The sequence below is a fragment of the Numenius arquata genome, chromosome 23 (genome assembly GCF_964106895.1).
Source record: "Numenius arquata chromosome 23, bNumArq3.hap1.1, whole genome shotgun sequence".
Taxonomy (NCBI): Eukaryota; Metazoa; Chordata; class Aves; order Charadriiformes; family Scolopacidae; genus Numenius; species Numenius arquata.
Window position 1 is genome coordinate 7675238 of NC_133598.1, and position 16873 is coordinate 7692110.

General features: G+C 55.4%; 1 protein-coding gene across 2 annotated transcripts; it reads right to left on the bottom strand.

The window, feature by feature from the left end:
• Window positions 1-1891: 1891 nt before the first annotated feature.
• CAVIN1 (caveolae associated protein 1) lies at window positions 1892-16696 on the bottom strand. 2 transcript variants are annotated; one of them, XM_074162892.1, is made up of 2 exons: window positions 16120-16696; window positions 1892-2557 (listed from the first exon to the last, which is right to left on the bottom strand). In XM_074162892.1, exons 1-2 carry the CDS (start codon window positions 16537-16539, stop codon window positions 1892-1894), a joined length of 1086 nt encoding a protein of 361 aa, XP_074018993.1. In that variant the 5' UTR covers window positions 16540-16696. The 2 variants fall into 2 exon arrangements, with proteins under 2 accessions (XP_074018993.1, XP_074018994.1); XM_074162893.1 differs by lacking the exon at window positions 1892-2557 and adding an exon at window positions 6410-8110.
• Window positions 16697-16873: the final 177 nt, after the last annotated feature.

Sequence of the window (16873 nt, forward strand, 5' to 3'; positions counted from 1 at the left end):
GCGCGGTGGGGGGGGCGGCCGCTGCCGGGAACGGCCGTGCGGGAAACCCAGCTGAGTTCCGGGCAGCGCCGTGACGTCAGCGCGCGGCCCGCCGCCGCCGCCACCGCCTCTTAAAGGGGCCGCGCCGCGCCGGGGCCCGGCAGCGACCCCGTGTGGGGCGGCCTGGCCTAGCTGCGGTCCCGTCCCGTCCCGTCCCTCCCGCCATGAACACGCTCCACGCTGGTGCTTTAGAAAAGAGACTTTATTAGTCGCGCCGCTCGCCGGGACGCAGCCGCGGGGACGGTGGGGGCTCGTCCGCGCTCCCGCCGCCCCAGCCCCGCGCTGCCCTCGGTACCGGCTGCCCCGACCCCGCCGCTCCTTGGGGAAAAATTCCGACGTGGAAACCGCCCGCGGGAGGCTCCGAGGATCGGGGGGACCCGCGGGCAGCGCCGGTGCCCGGTGTCCGGGGCGCGGAGCTGGGCCCTGCCCCGCCGGGAGCCCCGGTGCCGCCGGTGTCGGGGCTGCCCGCAGCCGCCCCCGGCCTGGCCGGCGCACGGGGCTGGCGGCGGTGCTGCCCGGGAGGCACCGGCAGCGCGGGACCGGGACTGGGACCGGGAGCGGGACCGGCTGGATGCACCAGGCGATAAGGAGAAAAATAATTCTTAGAGGAAAAGCGTGTGTATACGTGGGGTTGTGTCAGCGGGAGCAGCTCCCCGCCGCCGGGAGAGCCCCGGGAAGGGCTGAGCCCGCCCCGGTCCCCCCGAGCCGGTGGCGCCCGGGGGAGCCGGGGCCGGGCCGTGCTCCCCGGGGGCTGCCCCGCTGCGGGGACGGGGGGTGAAGCTGCGGGAAGCGGGGAGGAAAGCGCAGGAGGTGGCAGGAGCCTGGGCCGTGGGAGACCCCCCCCGGGGGAAGCAGATGCTCGGAAACGCTCGGGGTCCGGCGCTGGACCGGTGTCACGGCCGCTCTGAAGCCAAGAGCCTCCCGTGGCCTCGGCACATCCCGCACCCCTCTGGAAACCAGCTGCAGGCTGGGCAGGGAGTGGGGCCTCGCTGCCTGCCACCCCCGCGGCGGAGGGACCAGACCCAGCGCTCCCCGGCCAGCACTGGCCCTCTGGTAGCCGGATCTGGTAGCCCAGGCAGGGGAGCGTGTGGCCCGCACTGCTCCTGCCGCAGCCCCGGGGCTGTGGCAGTGACGGCCCCGGTGCAGCGGGGAGGAGCGGTGGGCCCGGCGGTGCGATGCACACACGGGCACTGGCGGCGGTGCCGGGATCAGGGCACCTTTGTGGTGAAGCCGTGCCAGGCACCGCCGGGTAACCCTGTCCTCGGGAGGGCAGAGCGGAGCGGACCCGCTGCCGTGCCACCAGCTCCATGGAGAGGACTCACTCGGCTCTTCCCTCCCGCACGCCGGGTGCGTCGCAGCTCCTCTGCTCCCGAAGGGTGCTGGCACTCCTCCTGCCTGCCGGGGTGGCCACCAGGCTGGCAGCAGGGGCCGGGGTGGTGTGGGCCGGTGGGCTGCTCGGCAGGAAGCTTTCTTGGCACCAGGTCTTTGCTTACAGGGGACGCTTGAGCTTTCCAGGTGTACGGCCGTTATCTTGGTTTTAGCACTCTCCAGCTGGGCCCCGTCTCTGGGTCTGGTGCGGGAAGGCTCTGGCGCAGCCTGTGGCAGGAATGCTCTCCGAGGGTGATTTAACAGTGTAAGAAAAACAGTCCCATGTTCCTAACGTTTCTGTGTGCTAAAACTAAAATATAAAATACACCTTGTCCAAGCAGGCAGGGGATTGGCGTCGGCTCTGCAGAGTAGTAAAGATGCATCGTGTACACTTCCCCTAGGCACCAGGGCAGATAGAGATCTCGAAATGTGAATGATTACGTGTTCAGCCGTCGTCCACAACCCTTCCGTGCTGCAGCCTGTCCTACTCGCTGTCACTCTTGTCCACCAGTACCGCGTCGGACTCCTCCGTGATCTCCAGCAGCGTCTGCATCTCGGGGCTCTCCCCACGCAGCAGATCCGAGTTCTCTCCCTCCTCTCCACCAACCTCCACCAGCTCCGTAGCTTTCACTTCCACCTCGCCCTCTCTTATTTTCTTGACATGGAAAGTGAAGGGTGGCACTTTGTAGACGGCTGTCTTGGACCTGGCATAGATGGTGTGGTCAGGGGTGAAAGACTTCCTCAGCTTGTCCCGAGAGGTCTTCATCTTCTCCCTCCTTTCGTTAGTCACAATCTTGGTGCCCAGTTTGTTCATCCTCTTCTCCAGGTTGTGGCGGGTCTTCTCCAAGTTGTGGCGGGTCTTCTCCAAGTTTTCCTTGGTCTTTAGCTTAGTCTTCTCCATCTTCTCCTTTGAGAATGCCTTCTTAAAGTCATCTACTCTCTTCATGCCGCTTCTTTTGATGCGCTCTGCCCGTGACTCTTCAATAATCTCTTCAATCTCCACCTCTTCATCCGAGGAGAGCTGGACATGGTCCTCCTCCGCATGGTCCTCGCCCACGGGCACCTCCTCACCCTCACCTTCCTTCTCCAGCTTCTCGCCCTCCTTCAGAGACTTGCTGATGCTCAGTTTCGACGGGAGCTTCACTTCATCCTGCAAGACACAAAGTGGAGCCAGTGAGACTCACACACACACACACACACACACAGAGAGCAGTTCAGGAAGAGGCCAGCGCTGAAACTGGAGACTTTTCCCTTCCTCCTGTGTCCCTGTCACAGTCCTGTCCCCTCCAGTTCCATCTTCATTCCAGGGCCTGGCCACCGCACATCCCTGCTCCTGGCCCCGCATCCTGCCACGGAGGGGCTCAGGGTGACGTGGTGCTCTCCAGCGCCTGCCCAGAGCCCTTCTTGTCCCCGCCAGCCCTCCCGGGGGTGGTCTCCTCTTGCTGAGACCACTGGCCACCCCCAGCTCTCTGGCCTGGCCAGGCTCCAGCCGGCGGTGGCCCCAGGCACGGCGCGGTGCTGAGCTGCAGATGGCAGCACAGTCCGAAGCCGGGAGTCCGGCCACGGCACCACTGGCCTGGCTGACCCCGGGCTGCACTTGGACTTTCCCAAGGCCTTGCATGATCCAGATGTGGGGCTGGGACATCTCTTGGGATGCAGGAGGCCACCCTGTTTTTCCCATTTCTCTGCTGGGGACTAAGGGAATTTGCCCGAGCCCGTATTCAAAGGCAGCCCCGACTCGCCCAGCCGGGTCTGCGAGGTTACGCTGTCCCCCCCGGGGACTGGAGGTGAGTTCATTCAGCTTCTCCACTCTCCTGGGTCAGCCAAGTTGCTGATCCCATCGGCAGAGGACAAGCGTGTGCCCGGGCGAGGGGCAGAGCTCTGGAGCGGGGTTGGTTTTCAGCTGAGCAGCACATAGCGTGCGTCCCTGCCGCAATGAATCACCTCTCCCTTCCCAGGACAGGCTGGAAATAGCCCATCACTGTACACGGCGCCACAGCTGTGGGGCTGCAGCCCACGGCTCAGAGATTCATGGTTTTAATCTACGGAGCTGGGCGGGAGCGGCGCGGGGCCGCTGAGACGAGCCTTGTCGGGCAGCAGCAACCCAAAGGCAGCATGGAACGGGCGTGCAGAGAGCAGAGCTGCTGGATGAGGTTTGGGGAAAGGACAGACGGTGCCATTCCCAGCCCTGGGGCAGAGCAAGGACGGGGGATCCCAGTCCAACACTGGCCGGAGCAGGGCCCAGGGAAATCAAGGGGCAGATCCCGGGGTACCGACACGGGGCTCTGGCTGACCAAGGTCATGGCCACCATCATGGCTCCAACCTGAGTCCCCAGACGGAGGCAGGACAGGACAGCCCCTCTGTAGACATTGAGCTGCTTGGCTCAGCTGTCTCTTCGTCCCCTTACACTGCTTGAGAACTGGTATAAGCTTGTTGAATAGGTGACTCCAGCACAGCTTCACCTGGAAAAGCTTTGTGCTCAATGGCAAGTCAGCTCCGCAGAGCGCTGGGCTCAGTGAAGGTGACACGGGCTGCAGTGGCTGTTTTGGCCACTGGCCAGAGCAGGGGTTTTGTGCTGGGTTTTATCCAGAGCAGAGACCTGCGCTGGGCAAAGCTCCTCACCCTCTGGGTCACAGCTCAGCTCCCAAATACTTTCTGGAGTTTCAGGGGAGGTGGCCAACACATGTTTTCTTCATTTGATGAGCCACTCCAGGAGAAAACAATACACACGCTCTCCAGAGGGCCAGGTCGGCCCAGAACAAACCCCCTTGCTGGGAAGACAGGGATCCTGTTCTCCACAACAACACCTGCTGGAGCAATCCCAGAGACTCCCAGGGACCCTGCCCCACCGAGCCGGGAACATCAGGAACTCCGGCCGCTTCCTTCCCTCCAGTCAACACAATGAGCCAGAACAAAGGCATTCCCCCCTCGCCTGGCATGACTGTCACTGGAAATGGGCCATATCCTGCAAACTCAGATACTTATCAGCCCCTTGTGAGCCCCAGAACATGTGTGTGCAGAAAGAAACACCACCTCAAAAACTCCAGCTCTGCCACATAAATAACCTCCTTTCCTCGTGTTGCACCAGCAAATCCATCTTCTGGCTGAATTTTCTGATGAGGCTGAATGTGCTGCACCAGCAACACACCCATCCGCCCCTGGCAGCATCCTGCTGCTCTTTCCTCGCAACCGCGAGGACGTGGCAGCAGCAGGTCCCGGTACGTGGGGAGCTGGGGCAGCCCTGCGAGGGCGAGAGTGTGGGTCTCTAATCCCTGACTCCTAATCCTGAGAGCAGCGTCACCCGGCTGCTTGACCCCGACTCCCCCAAACGGAGGGTCTGTGGGTCACGGCCAGCCCCACGCTGCTGCTGTCCCCCCACACCGTCCCCTCAGGCACCGTCTCAGTCCAGCACCACTCACAGCCCCCAGACTCCGCTCAGGCCTCCCTCAGGAGGCACCATGGGTGCTGGAACATGGAGGCTCAGATGGAGCCCGTACGTGATTCCTGTACATGACACCCGCAGTCCCAGCCTCTCCCCTTGATACCGTTTCCAAGAGCTTCTCTCCAGCTGCACTTGGGAAACCCTTTGCAGCCCTCACCCGGCCCCTTCCCTGCAGGGCCAGGTGACAGGGCAGTGGGCTGGCCACAGGGCTCTAAGGCTGGCCCACGGCCACCAGATGGTGCATCTCTCTCTCCTACGCCTGCTGTAATTCCTGCATTTTTTCCTCCTGACTCCTCTTCAGTCGGAATGCTTATCTGAGCCGCAGATAACCGGCTGGGGGACAGCTGGGGGATTCTCAGCACTGTGTGCCCTGGGTCACTCTCCTGCCCACCTGCATCCCGGGAACATTCCCGCTGGATCAGGGCTTGGGCTGCATGGGACAGGGGGGGCGAGAGCAACCGGCAGCTCTGGCCCAGCCCAACGGGGGCGAGTCCATTGCAGCCGAGCATCCCTCGCGTGCAGCTCCCCACGCACGACCGGGCACTGCCCAAGTGCCACCAAGGGTCCCCTCCTCCCCACAGGGAGGTGTTTCTCCTGTGGGGAAGGGGAGCTGCCCGGCGGGGGCAGAACATGCCATGGAGGACACTGGGACCTCGCTGGAACGATCAAGAACCACCCCGGGTCTAGGGGCGGCTGCTACACAAACCCCCGCTCGGGGCAAGGCCCCGTGGTCTCTGCCTTTGTTTCACTCATGACTCATCCAGATGAGCCCCGATTTTAACACCAGGCATTCCGATTATAGTTTTACTGGGAAAACACTGACCCTTGAAGTGGGCACGTCCAAAACCTTGGCTCTTGGCATCGCTGCCCGTTGGGGTGTTCAAAGCCTGGCTCCCAGTCAGCAGACAGAAACCAGTTCTGTTCTGAGCCAGCCCGAATCCAGCTGGCACAAAGACAGCGAGTAAACAACAATCCTCAGAAGATTTTTATACCAGAAGACTCTTGCCCTGCTCCGTGCCCAAAACAGTGCTGCCCCCAGCTGCAGGAGCTCCCTGGGGAGCCGTTGGCTCCAGGAAGCTCCCTCTGCGGGCAGAGCCCAGCAGCCTCCAGACACCGGGGGTGCCCGGAGGGGTCCCGGTGCCCGCACCCAGCGCAGCTGGGTACCAGCTGACGGGTGCGGGGCTGCTCCCCGTCCCTCCCGCTCCAAACAATTCGGAGCTGTCGGAGCTGGGGCAGCCCGGCTCTGCCTTGCCCACTAAGTGTGCTTTCATCTGGAGTTGTTTTCCAGCCCGAGTTCCCCCGCAGTGAGTCACGCAGGACGCCCCATGGCCATGGACACACCACCCCGTTGCTACAACACACGTAAACACTTCCCCTGAGCTATAAAAGGCCAATGGGACACAGAGCAGAGCCGCATTCCCAGCCTCCCAGAGCTCTTCAGGCACTGCAGAATCACCCGCAAACCCAGGAACCTTCCCAAAAGGCTGCTGGATTGCTCTTGAAGAGGCTCTTATTGTCAGCGCGTAGAAAACAAGAGTCCCAGAACTCCCAGCCACTCCGATCTCCAGTCTGCAGGTTTAATGGGGGATTTTTCACATGCGCATGCTAATCACATCTGTAATTCATTTCGATGGGTTATTTTTACACAACTGCAAGAGCAGGAAGAGTTGAGTTTGGCTGACATGCACCATAACATGCAGAACACAACCAGCTCACCTCCCCGGCTCTGCTGTGACCGAGAAGGGCTGGTCCCGGCCATTGCTGGGTGAGACGGAGCCACTGCACCCCCCTGCCCCACGGCAGCCCCTCTTCCGCCCTCCTGCCCCATGGCAGCCCCTCCTCTGCCCATCCAGGGCAGAGCAGACAAGCTCTGGCCTGGGGGGGGCTGAGGGAGGATTAAAAGCATCTGGCCAGAAGAAGGCTTCTGGGTCAGACGGAGCCCTATCAGAGAAGAAGTCCTGCCCTCCCATTGCCCCGATGGCTGCTTTGCTCTGCTCAGTGCTTTTCCATGCTGCCCTTCCATTGTGGTCACGGAAGGACTCGGCCGTTGTACCCGATCAGCACCCACCGCCTGCAGAGCTCAAGGAGGTCAGGGTGCCCTGCACAGCGAAGGGAAGGGCTGCGCTTTCTTCTCCAGTTCCTTGCTGGAACAGGCTTTGTCTGTGGAGACTGTAATTGCCATCAGACTCTCTTGCTGTATCACAAAAATCTGTCTTTTTAAAAAATCTTGTCACTCTCCTGAAAAGGAGAAGTTTTCCCTGGCAGCTTCTCCCAGAGACCCTGATTCCAAGCTAAGCCCACCTCTTCCTGGCTCTGGGGAGTCCTGTCCCTGACCGACGGCCGGTGCCACCAGCCAGCGCTGCCACACACCCACAGCGGGAGCGGAGGGTGTTTTCTCCAGCAGCCACACAATACGAGGAAGGCTGACAGGGCACCGCTCTGTTACCAGCAGCCCTTGTGGCACGAGATAAGCGTTAGATAAACAGCAGCTGAAGTTGCCACTGCTCCAGTCTGTGCAGCAGCTCCCGGTGAACAGCACTGGGGGCTGCCATGGAACAGAAATGGGTGCTGCCACCCCTGCCTGGCACCACTGCCATTTTATGTCACAGTTTGTGTTCTCTACCTATTACATTTTATGTATTTAAAACAACAACTTCAAACCATTTCACACACACACGATGAACCTTACAAGAAGCCTGAAGAGGTAGGGATTATTGGGTCTGTATTTCAGAGGGAGGCACTGAGGCTCAGAAAACTGGTAGGGTTTGCCCAGTCCCAGCAGATGCCAGCAGAGCCAACTGCTGCAAGCTGGCAGCTCTCCGTGCAAGCCGTGCAGCAATTCCTCCCTCCCGCGTCGCAGAGGCAGCGCACGACACGTCTTGTAATGCCTGGGAGAAACCACGGCTCCTACCATCCTCTCTAAGCAGGGCAGGGCAGGCAGCAAGCAGCAAGCGGGTTAGTCAGCAAGCGGGGCATCTCTGCCAGCTGCAGGATCAGCTGGGCGGGCTGAAAGCTTGCAGCAGTCACAAGCAGGCGGAGAGGCCAAGGCTCTGGAATCAGCAGCTTTTGGGGCTCCAGAAGAGGTTCAAAGCGATCTTCAGGGGCTCCTCCTGCTGAGGCCCTGAGCTGCTGCCTCCTCGCGTGTCTTCTGCTGCCTCGGGCCATGGCACCTTCCGTGGGCAGAGGGAACCGCTCCCAGAGACGGCTCAGAGGGCAGTCCCCGGTGAAGCCTCAAAGCGCACCCTCGGGATCTTCTTGGGCTAAGATGAGGAAAACCGCGTTTCAATGGCCGGCAGAAAGGAAGCAGAATGGAAAAACTTACCTGTCCCCATGGGAATCTGCTCAGGAACGTCGCCACCAAGTGATCCGGGTTAGCATGAGAACAGCGGAGAGAAAAGGCACAGGGGCATGATTTAGTAAAGGGAGAAGCCAGGTAGCAAAACCGGACAGAAAAGACAGTCAGCAAAGGTTTATCAGAAGGAAGAGCATCCTTCTCTAATCTATGGCAGGTCCTAGGAGACGCAGAATCCCTTCTGTGGGTTCAGGCAGGTTTACACTGAGCGCTGCCACAGGGCCGGGTTCTGCTCTCTTTTCACAGCTCTGAGTGACTGACATCAGCTCTTCTGGAGAGATCCCTGTTCTTGTGGTGTAGCTGAAAGTGGAGTTTGCTTGTATGTGTGAGATTAAGAAAAGCTAGTGATTTTAAACCCCTAGGTATATTAATTCAAACTCACAAGCTGGAGAGATAGGAACAGCCGGGTGTGATTCCAGACTCCATCCACAGTTTGTCGGTCCTGACCGTACCCTAAACCCACACTCAGCAACACCCAACAGCTCCCAGACAGCTGCACCAGTGACACCGCAAACATGCTCACACAAAATCAACCCCTCTCTCTGCTCAACACACTCTGAGCACGGGGGGTGGCTACTAAGCACCCCCAGCATATAGAATTAATCCCTCCATAGGCAATAGGCATGGACTTGACTCCTACATTCCAAAGGTTGGACGGATTTTATCTCCAATAGAGCCAAGAGGTCCATAAAAAGAGAGGCTTGAGTACTTAGAGAGAAGACTACTGAGTCCTGCAGTAAGAAGTGACCAAAGGACACTGCTGAGACAAAGGAAAAGATCCAAAATAAGAGGGAGAAAAGCAAAATAGGCTGGGATTAGGTAAATGTTACAGGGATAAGCTGTTCCTTCTCAAGTAGTACCTCCCTGACTGGCAGAGGCCCTTCTCCCCTCTGTAATTTTGTGTATTGTGCAATCTTTTTGGCACTTTTTTCTATCAGGTGCATCTGGTTACTCTGTGTCCTGGCGGCTGTGTCCGAAAGGGCTGCATCTCCCTTGTTAGCAGCATGGTACGGGCACTGGAGCCAGTCCAAACCCCACGGTTAAAAGCAAGGGAGGAGCAGCGCGGGGAGGGGGGAGGCTGCATTTGGAAAGTGCTTCTGCTTCTGAGTGAGTCAGACGAAAGGCAGGGCTGGAGGAAACAGAGAATAAATAGATGGCAGAGTGAAAAGGCTTTTTTTTTTTCTTTTTTCCCCTCTGACAGCAGAAAAGTTTTGCTCTGACTATCAGTGTTTGTCCAACTGGCTTCACTCTCAGAGCGGCTCCTCCCGGATAAACCTGTTTCAACTGATTAATAACCCCAGAGCTATTTCTGAACAGCAACCAGTAAAGGTGGAGTTTGCATGACAGATGACATGCAGATAGATCTGTGCTGATACTGACATTTGCATCCTCACATAAAGCTATAGACTAAACATCCTGAGAATTTTTATTCTAAATATTTGATTTTCCCTCACTGACACTGAGCATCTTCATTTCTGGTCTTTGTCTTATCTTGCAGCTGGACAGTGGACCCACAATTCTTCGGGTGCTTTGTAAGTTGTAGAAGGTCTTGCAGAATCAAGAGTACGACATTATCCCAAGCAGGATAAAAGAGGGCCGAGTGTGTTGCTGAAAAGCTTATGAGTCATTGCCCTGCTTTACGTGGAGACCGCGCAGTTCTCTGCCCAATGCTCGGCAGGGCCAGGACACCCTGCTCTGGGCAGTGGGGCAGGAGCAGCTCCAGTGAAGACGCCAGACGGCCCCGGCTCTCGCCCAGTCTGTGCCCGGGTCAGGCAGGACATTCCTCGGAGACCCGTCAGGGCTGGGCTGAGCGTGGCTCTCACCCCCGGGCACACACCGGCTGTCGGGGCTGGGGCTGGGACGGTGACAGCGCCGTGAGTCACCCAGCTGAGTGTCAGCCCCCGGAGAGCGCTGAAGGGCGCAGAGGGACACACGGCAACCGCAGAGCCCTCCCATTTCCACGAACTGGGGGCAATGGGGATCATACGCAGGAGAACCACCTCTCCCCTGACGCTCACACCCGCCCAGAGCTCTGCAGGGCTGTGACATTGAGCGGCTTTTACCATCCACCGGCCAAATTCCCACCCGGAGCACCAGAGAGTAACGGGACCGTGTCTGAGCACTGACAGGCTTCTGGAGTTCTTTGGTTTCTAATCCCAGACCTGCAAACGTGGGTACATGCAGCCTTGGAGAGTGTTTCCTGCTGTGTGTCCATAATGGGCTAATTGTTTTTGCTGAGGGTTCATATCTAGCTTAAGAATCGGAAAATGAGGCACAATCTCACTGGAAACCAGAGCACTGGAGCCACCCAGCCCATTGAGCACTGGGAATTCTGCACGTCATTGCACTGCCGTCGGCAGGGACCCCACCGGCATCACCCGGACACGGTGGGCTGATCCAGTGCTGACAGGCACAGGGGAGGCCCGAGAGAGGAGTCTGTGATCAGAAGGAATATCACCTGTGGGTTTATTTCCACGAGCCATTGATCACGCGATCTGACCCCATCCCAGCTGGCTGAGCAGCCTCCAGCCCTTTGCTCCAAGACAATTCCCTGATGCACAGCTCCGCATGTAACTAACGCTGAAGGGATTTCAGCAAAGCAACCGCCCTGGCACCAACTGCTTGTAAATAATACCTGAGCCATGAAATATTAACGCACTTGATTCCAGGCACCAACAGAGAAATCCATGCTCCAGAGCTGGCTTTTGGTGGAAAGACTGATAACCTGCACTAAGAAAACCCCTGGAAGTGAGAGTTAGTAACATCCTGAAATATTTAAAATAATTTACAGCCTCCGGTGAATTATTATCTCGAGACTCTTATAACTCAGTAACGTGCAGAGAATATGAAGGATCCTTTGCACATCGGGATGTTACCATGGTGCCCTTATGATGGATGGAGAATCCAGCGCTGCAGCCCGAAGGAATTGGGTTGAATGATATTTCTCTTCTTCCCCTGGGATGGCATTTTTTCACCTCTAATTTTGCTACTTCTGTGACCAAAAGCAGGAGCACAGAAGGGAAGATGCAATAGCTTTCTGGGCTGGGTGCCCTCTGTTTCAGCAAAAAAAGACAAAGGATCAGAGACAAACAGCATCAACTCTTAATTAATGGTATTGATTTGTATGATTCAGGTTTCTTGTGTTTTTTAATAAAGGTTTCATGACGAATTCTCTTTGGTCCTTCTTTTAAGAACAGAATAAAATAAAGCAAAAGCAAATCCAGCACCAGAGGAATATTCTGTCCCCACTGACCACACCAGAGCGTCCCGGGATTCGGCAGGTCGCTGACGCACATACCCATGTTACTGGGAGCGAGAAGCTCCCAGTAACTCTCTGCTGAACCTGGGCTAAGGAATGTTGTGGCTGCAATGGGAGCTGCTTTTGAGTGGATTTGAGTGGATTTGAGCAAAATTAAAACAGCCTGTTATTTTTAAGTATTATTAGAAAAGAAATACAAAAAACACTGGCTGCTGCAGTGCGAATCTCTGCCGTGACCCCCTGGGAAGGCAGACGCTGCAGAGCACCCAACCGCTCCGGCAGGAACAGCCCAAGGACGTGCCCAGTGCCCAGGCCTGCCCCCAGCACCGTCATTCACATTTTACTTGAAATTTCTATTTATTTTTTAATGCTTGTCACTGGGCAAGCTCCACTGAATCCAAGGTATGTAACGCACACAGGCTGCTCTCCGGGCCCACAGATCGCACTGGCTCTCATGAACTCTCTGCTCATTAGACTCATTAGGTTTTTCTTCCAGAATGATTAATTTGAAACAAAACCATAGCTCGGGGCAGCTGACATGCTGTTTGGGAAGCGGAGAGAGGGTGCGGCGGCTGCGGTATGTACACCCTGTGCTCCCTGCCCCGCGCCTCTCAGCAGACTCCCGAGCTCATGTTCTTTTCCACGCTCCCTTTTGAGGGCACAGACCTAAAAATGAGGCACTTCAGGTCCGGCCTCGGAATCTGTCACATTAGTGCGTGGGTTTGAAATTCATCCCTCCCTCGACAATCTCGTAGCTCTCGTCCGTATAAGGCCCACTCAAGGCACAAAAGCTGAGCTGTGCTATTTATATTTTCTTGTCCAGCCCTACCTACCCCACATATTGTACGGCTGAGATTCCTCTTCTCCCAGCTCTCAGAACTGCCTGGCCCTTCCCGGAGAACCCCCACTTCTCCCGAGGCTGGGAGCGGCCGTTGGTGTCACCTGAAGAGCAGAGGAGCCCCCAGGAGCCCCCAGATCTGAGCGCGGGGCCAACAAAGGCCGCTCTCTCCAGCACACCAGGACCGTCCGTCCCTCCCGCTCGCCCCACAGCAGCCTCAGAACAAAGAGAAATTCAGCATTCAATACCTGTGCTGCGAGCATTTGGGTGTCTGGCTGTAAGAAAATCAGGCCTTTGACATTTGCACGAATAAATTTAATTGCTGAAAACTGTTTGGAGGAAAAATGCCACGCTTACATCAGAGCTGACACGTGCCGTTCTTCACCCGAGCGCAGCAGGCTGGCTGGTCTTACAGCACAGCCTGTCTGCACGGGACATCCATTATCTAATCCTCAACTCCAGTTACCAGCCCCAGCTTCTTGTATCCTAAACCCAGGAGATGTGGGATGAACTCACTTTCATTTGGTTTTATTAACAACCTCTCTAACCAGATTTGTTGGTGTCCTAGTTTCTGTGAAAGGCGGGAGCGCGGGGCGGGAGGCACAATGAGGCCCTGGGGAGCTCTGTTCCCGGGGCCGCTCGGAGCCGCACGTACTCACTGGACAGCAGAGGCTTCAGGAAGGAGAGCCCTTTTTAGGGTGAGGGTCTGCAGCTCGTCAAAGGTCTGGCACCTTTGCTTTTGGTAAGCTCATTCTCAAAACAACACAATGTGGTAATTTGGAGGGGGGTTGGTTTTTCAAATTTTATTCTCAAGAATTGATCCAATTCCCTCCGTTAAGTCGATACAAAACCTCTCACCTCAGCAGAAATCCCACCAGCTCCTGGCAAAATGAGGTGAAGGTGTATGTGAGAGAGGGAGCAAGTGAGAAAGCGCCCGCAGGTCTATAGGCGACTGCCAGTAATGTAAACATTCTGCTCAACGCCCTACCCTCAGCCGCCCCCAGGGGAAGTGACTCTCAGTTCTGCACTTTCTCCCCCAGATTTTGGAGCCCCGCGGGCAGATGTGCTTCAGGCTCACCTTGACAGGCCAAGCTTTCCCTGAACAAAATTTGATTTTCATTTCCTCCTAATCCAACAGCCAGCAAAATCCAGCGCACACAGGCAGTTTGACCTCTTCTCCCTGCTCTCCTGAAATATCCCCTCCGTAACTGCCGGAGACCCGGGATTCAGCGCTGAGAGAACGATCAAACATCTACAACTGGTAGAGAACTGATTTATCTTTACCTCCTTCTATTCCTTCACACCGCAGAATCAGGCCAAGTATAACCCTTATCGAGCACGACGACTGTTCCACTCAGCCCTCTTGCTTGAAAATACCCACTGCTGGGTTTATGTAATACTTTATGTCTCTTAAGATGAGTTTATCTCTTGTTCTCTAAAAGACTAATAAATCTTTGCATTTTTAGCCCCATCAACTGAAAATGCAATTACACGGGAAAGTTAATCACAGCTTTCCAAAGGGAGACTTTTCTGAGTTAGAAAGCAGTAATAACATTGTTCCCCATCAGGGAATTAATTACATTATCAAGACAGCATCTAACACAACCTTCCATAGGTGGTGGCGCTTGAGAAGTGAAACACTGAATTAGAAAGGACTTATTTTGTAATTATTTTTTTAATGCTAGCCACAGTTAGGAAAACACAGTGAACGCTCCTCATTTAAAACTCCCAGGGTGGAGCCCCTCATAAAGTTTTGGTTTTATAGACTCTTGAAACATTTTTTTTAAATTTCATGATTATTAATAGGGAAACACAGCAGGATGTTAGTAAACAGGGAACCCAGCGGGAATCAACACGGCTTCTTGCAACAAACACGGCTGTTCAATATCAGTAGAGCAGCTGAACGTCACCGTCGGGTTGATAAATGCCGTTATGATGCCCACACAGAAATATCACTCCTTTCTGCGTAGAGTTTTATTCTTAAATGCATTAGCATTATCTGTTGTATCTTATCTTGTTTAAGCACCAAACTAAGAGATAATCAGGAGTTTCTTCTACAAGAGAGACCTTCCCTTGCCGTGGCAGAGTCGGTCACAGGCCTGCGCACTCGCTGCCACCCCTGCGGTGTCCCCGGGGCCGGGCTCCGAGCGCCAGGGTTTCCATCAGAGCTCAAAAGGCTCCATTTCACACGAAGCAGACCTGGAGAATTTCTCACTTGTGCCCTGTGGCCTCCCCATCAAATCACACTAAATTCCATGCTGGGAAATTGTTCTGAATTACAAATAATTCTTTTCTTTTTTTTTCTCCAACACCTTCACAACTGACAAAACCCCTGCTGCAGCCCCATGTCCACGGATTCACCCGGGGGCTGCTCTGTCCCAACCACACCAGAGAGGGTCGCCCCTGGTTTCCCTTAGAAGCACGACTGCCTTTTTATATTCCAGAAAAAACTCTACTCAATATTCATAAGCAACAGCAAGGCAAAACGGAGAGCTCACAAAATGACAACCTGCCAATGTTTAGGATGTTTCCAAAGGACCTAGGGACTTGCCACCGTCCCACCTATATCTGTAACCCACAGGAAGGTTATGCTTAAACAGTTCCCTTCGCTCTTCTCGTCTGGCAGCGTCTGGTGCTTCTGCAGTACATGTAGAGTTCTATTTTCTTTTTCATGGATAGATCTATCCCCCCCCAAAAGCCTGATACAAAGAGCTTGTAATAAATATATACGTTTATAACTGGTCAGGTTCCTGTCTGATCTGAATAGGCTTGAGTACTTCAGCCTTTCAGGCATGATAAAACTACAAATGCTTAAGCTCTGAATCAGAGTCACACAGGCCCCCGCAGCTGGGAGATTCCTGAGCCTATTATGAACAGCTCTCCCTTCAAATGCTGTAGTAAGAAGCGGTTTCCCTTTTTTTTTCTGGCTTTCTTCTCTCTCTTCCTGTGATCGGCACTGGATGAGTCTCTAGTTGTCCCTGGCGCTGTCTATTATTAACCCAGAGGCTTCCAACTGAATCATTAACTGTTTCACTTGCTCCTCTCCCGTGGCCCAATGCAAGAGTTCGCTCTGCTGAGGAAGACCAGCTCCCGACAGGAAAACTCACAGAAACATATTCCTCTCTTTCTTCTTGTTTAATATCGAAGTTAAAACCCAACGCTTGGCGCAGGGGTTGAACATCAAGCAAACCAAAGCCGCTACTGAAACCAGACAACTACAACATTCAATACTCGCAGGCTGCAGAAAAAAGGCCATGGAAATCTGTACCAGCACGGGGGCAAAGGCAGAGCTGGTGCTAATGGGCTGAAGGAGCCGCTGTGTATTCTCTGTCTGTCCTAGTCGGTGAGATCAACCCCGATGCTGGGGTTACTGCCTCTTGCTGTTACCAGATGCATGTCACAAATCTGAAATATTATCGCTCTCCACGTAGCAATACACATGTTGCCTCTCAGTAGAAAAAACACTGGCAGATGGATTTACAATACTCCCTTCCAGAACCCAGAGCATTCTTGTTCTTTTTTTAGCTAAGCAGTAAAATCAGGTTATTTTGATACTTCTGCTCCATTGCAACGAGTGCTTGGGGCCATTCTCAGTATCTTTGTTAAAATTCCACAGCAACTCTATCAAACCTTGCCTTAGATCCCACAGAGAATGTTAAATCGTGAATGACAGCGCTGCTTGGGACCCGCCCCAGCGTGGACCTCCAGACAGTTGGGGGAGTTTGGGACAGCAAGGGACCAACCGTGCAGTGTGACAGAACCCTCAGGAAACAGAACACCCACTGACAGGACACAGAGAAGTCGTGAAACAGCTCCTTACCTGGTAGATCATGACTTTGAAGTTCCTGCGTTTCAGGAGCTCCGCTTCATTGGCCTCCAGCTTCTTAATCTGCCCAGCTTGCTTCTCCAGGTTCTGCCGAACGGTTTTCACGTTGACGCTCACCTTGCGCACTTTCTCCAGCATCTTGTTGACGGTGTTGCTGGTGGTGGTGTGTGCCTTCGTCAGCTTGGTCAGCTCGCCCTGGATGCTGGTCACTGCGCTGTCCATCTCCTGCTGTCTCTCCTCCAGCTGGGTCTGGGTCAGCTGGATCTGATCCACCGCCCCAATGATCTTGTCCAGAAGGGTCAGCACCATCACACCGTTGATCTGGTCCGATTTGATGGGTTCTTCAGCCGCTGGCTCCTCAGAGGCCTCAGAGGCGGTTGGCGGTTCGATAATTTGCAAAGTCGTATCCTCCATATCGGCTGGGAGACCTGGCTGGAGCCCGGGGAAGCTGTCACTGCAGGGAGAGAGAGGAGGGAAAACTAAACCCGAGCCTCAGCTAAACTCTGCGCTGGGAGAGACGCCAGGAACGGAGAGCACAGCGTGGGGAGGTCTGTGCTGAAATTCAAATGGCAGAGCTCTGCAGGGCCGGCCAGTGAAACTGCCCTGCAAAATTTTCCAGGCTCGCAGGGCATTGGCTGACTCCACCTCAGTGACAGAAAAGGAGCCCGCTGCCAAATGCCTGACGACCCACCCTTGCTGGAATGATTAAAATAGTTGGAGGGGAGGCGATGGCTTTGCGTGCAAATAC

Excerpts from the sequence above, each read along its gene's own strand:
- CAVIN1 (XM_074162892.1), bottom strand. The coding sequence starts at position 16,539 with ATGGAGGATACGACTTTGCAAATTATCGAACCGCCAACCGCCTCTGAG. Across the intron at positions 2,558-16,119 it reads TCAAAGTCATGATCTACCAG|GATGAAGTGAAGCTCCCGTC; the intron begins GTAAGGAGCTGT and ends TGTGTCTTGCAG.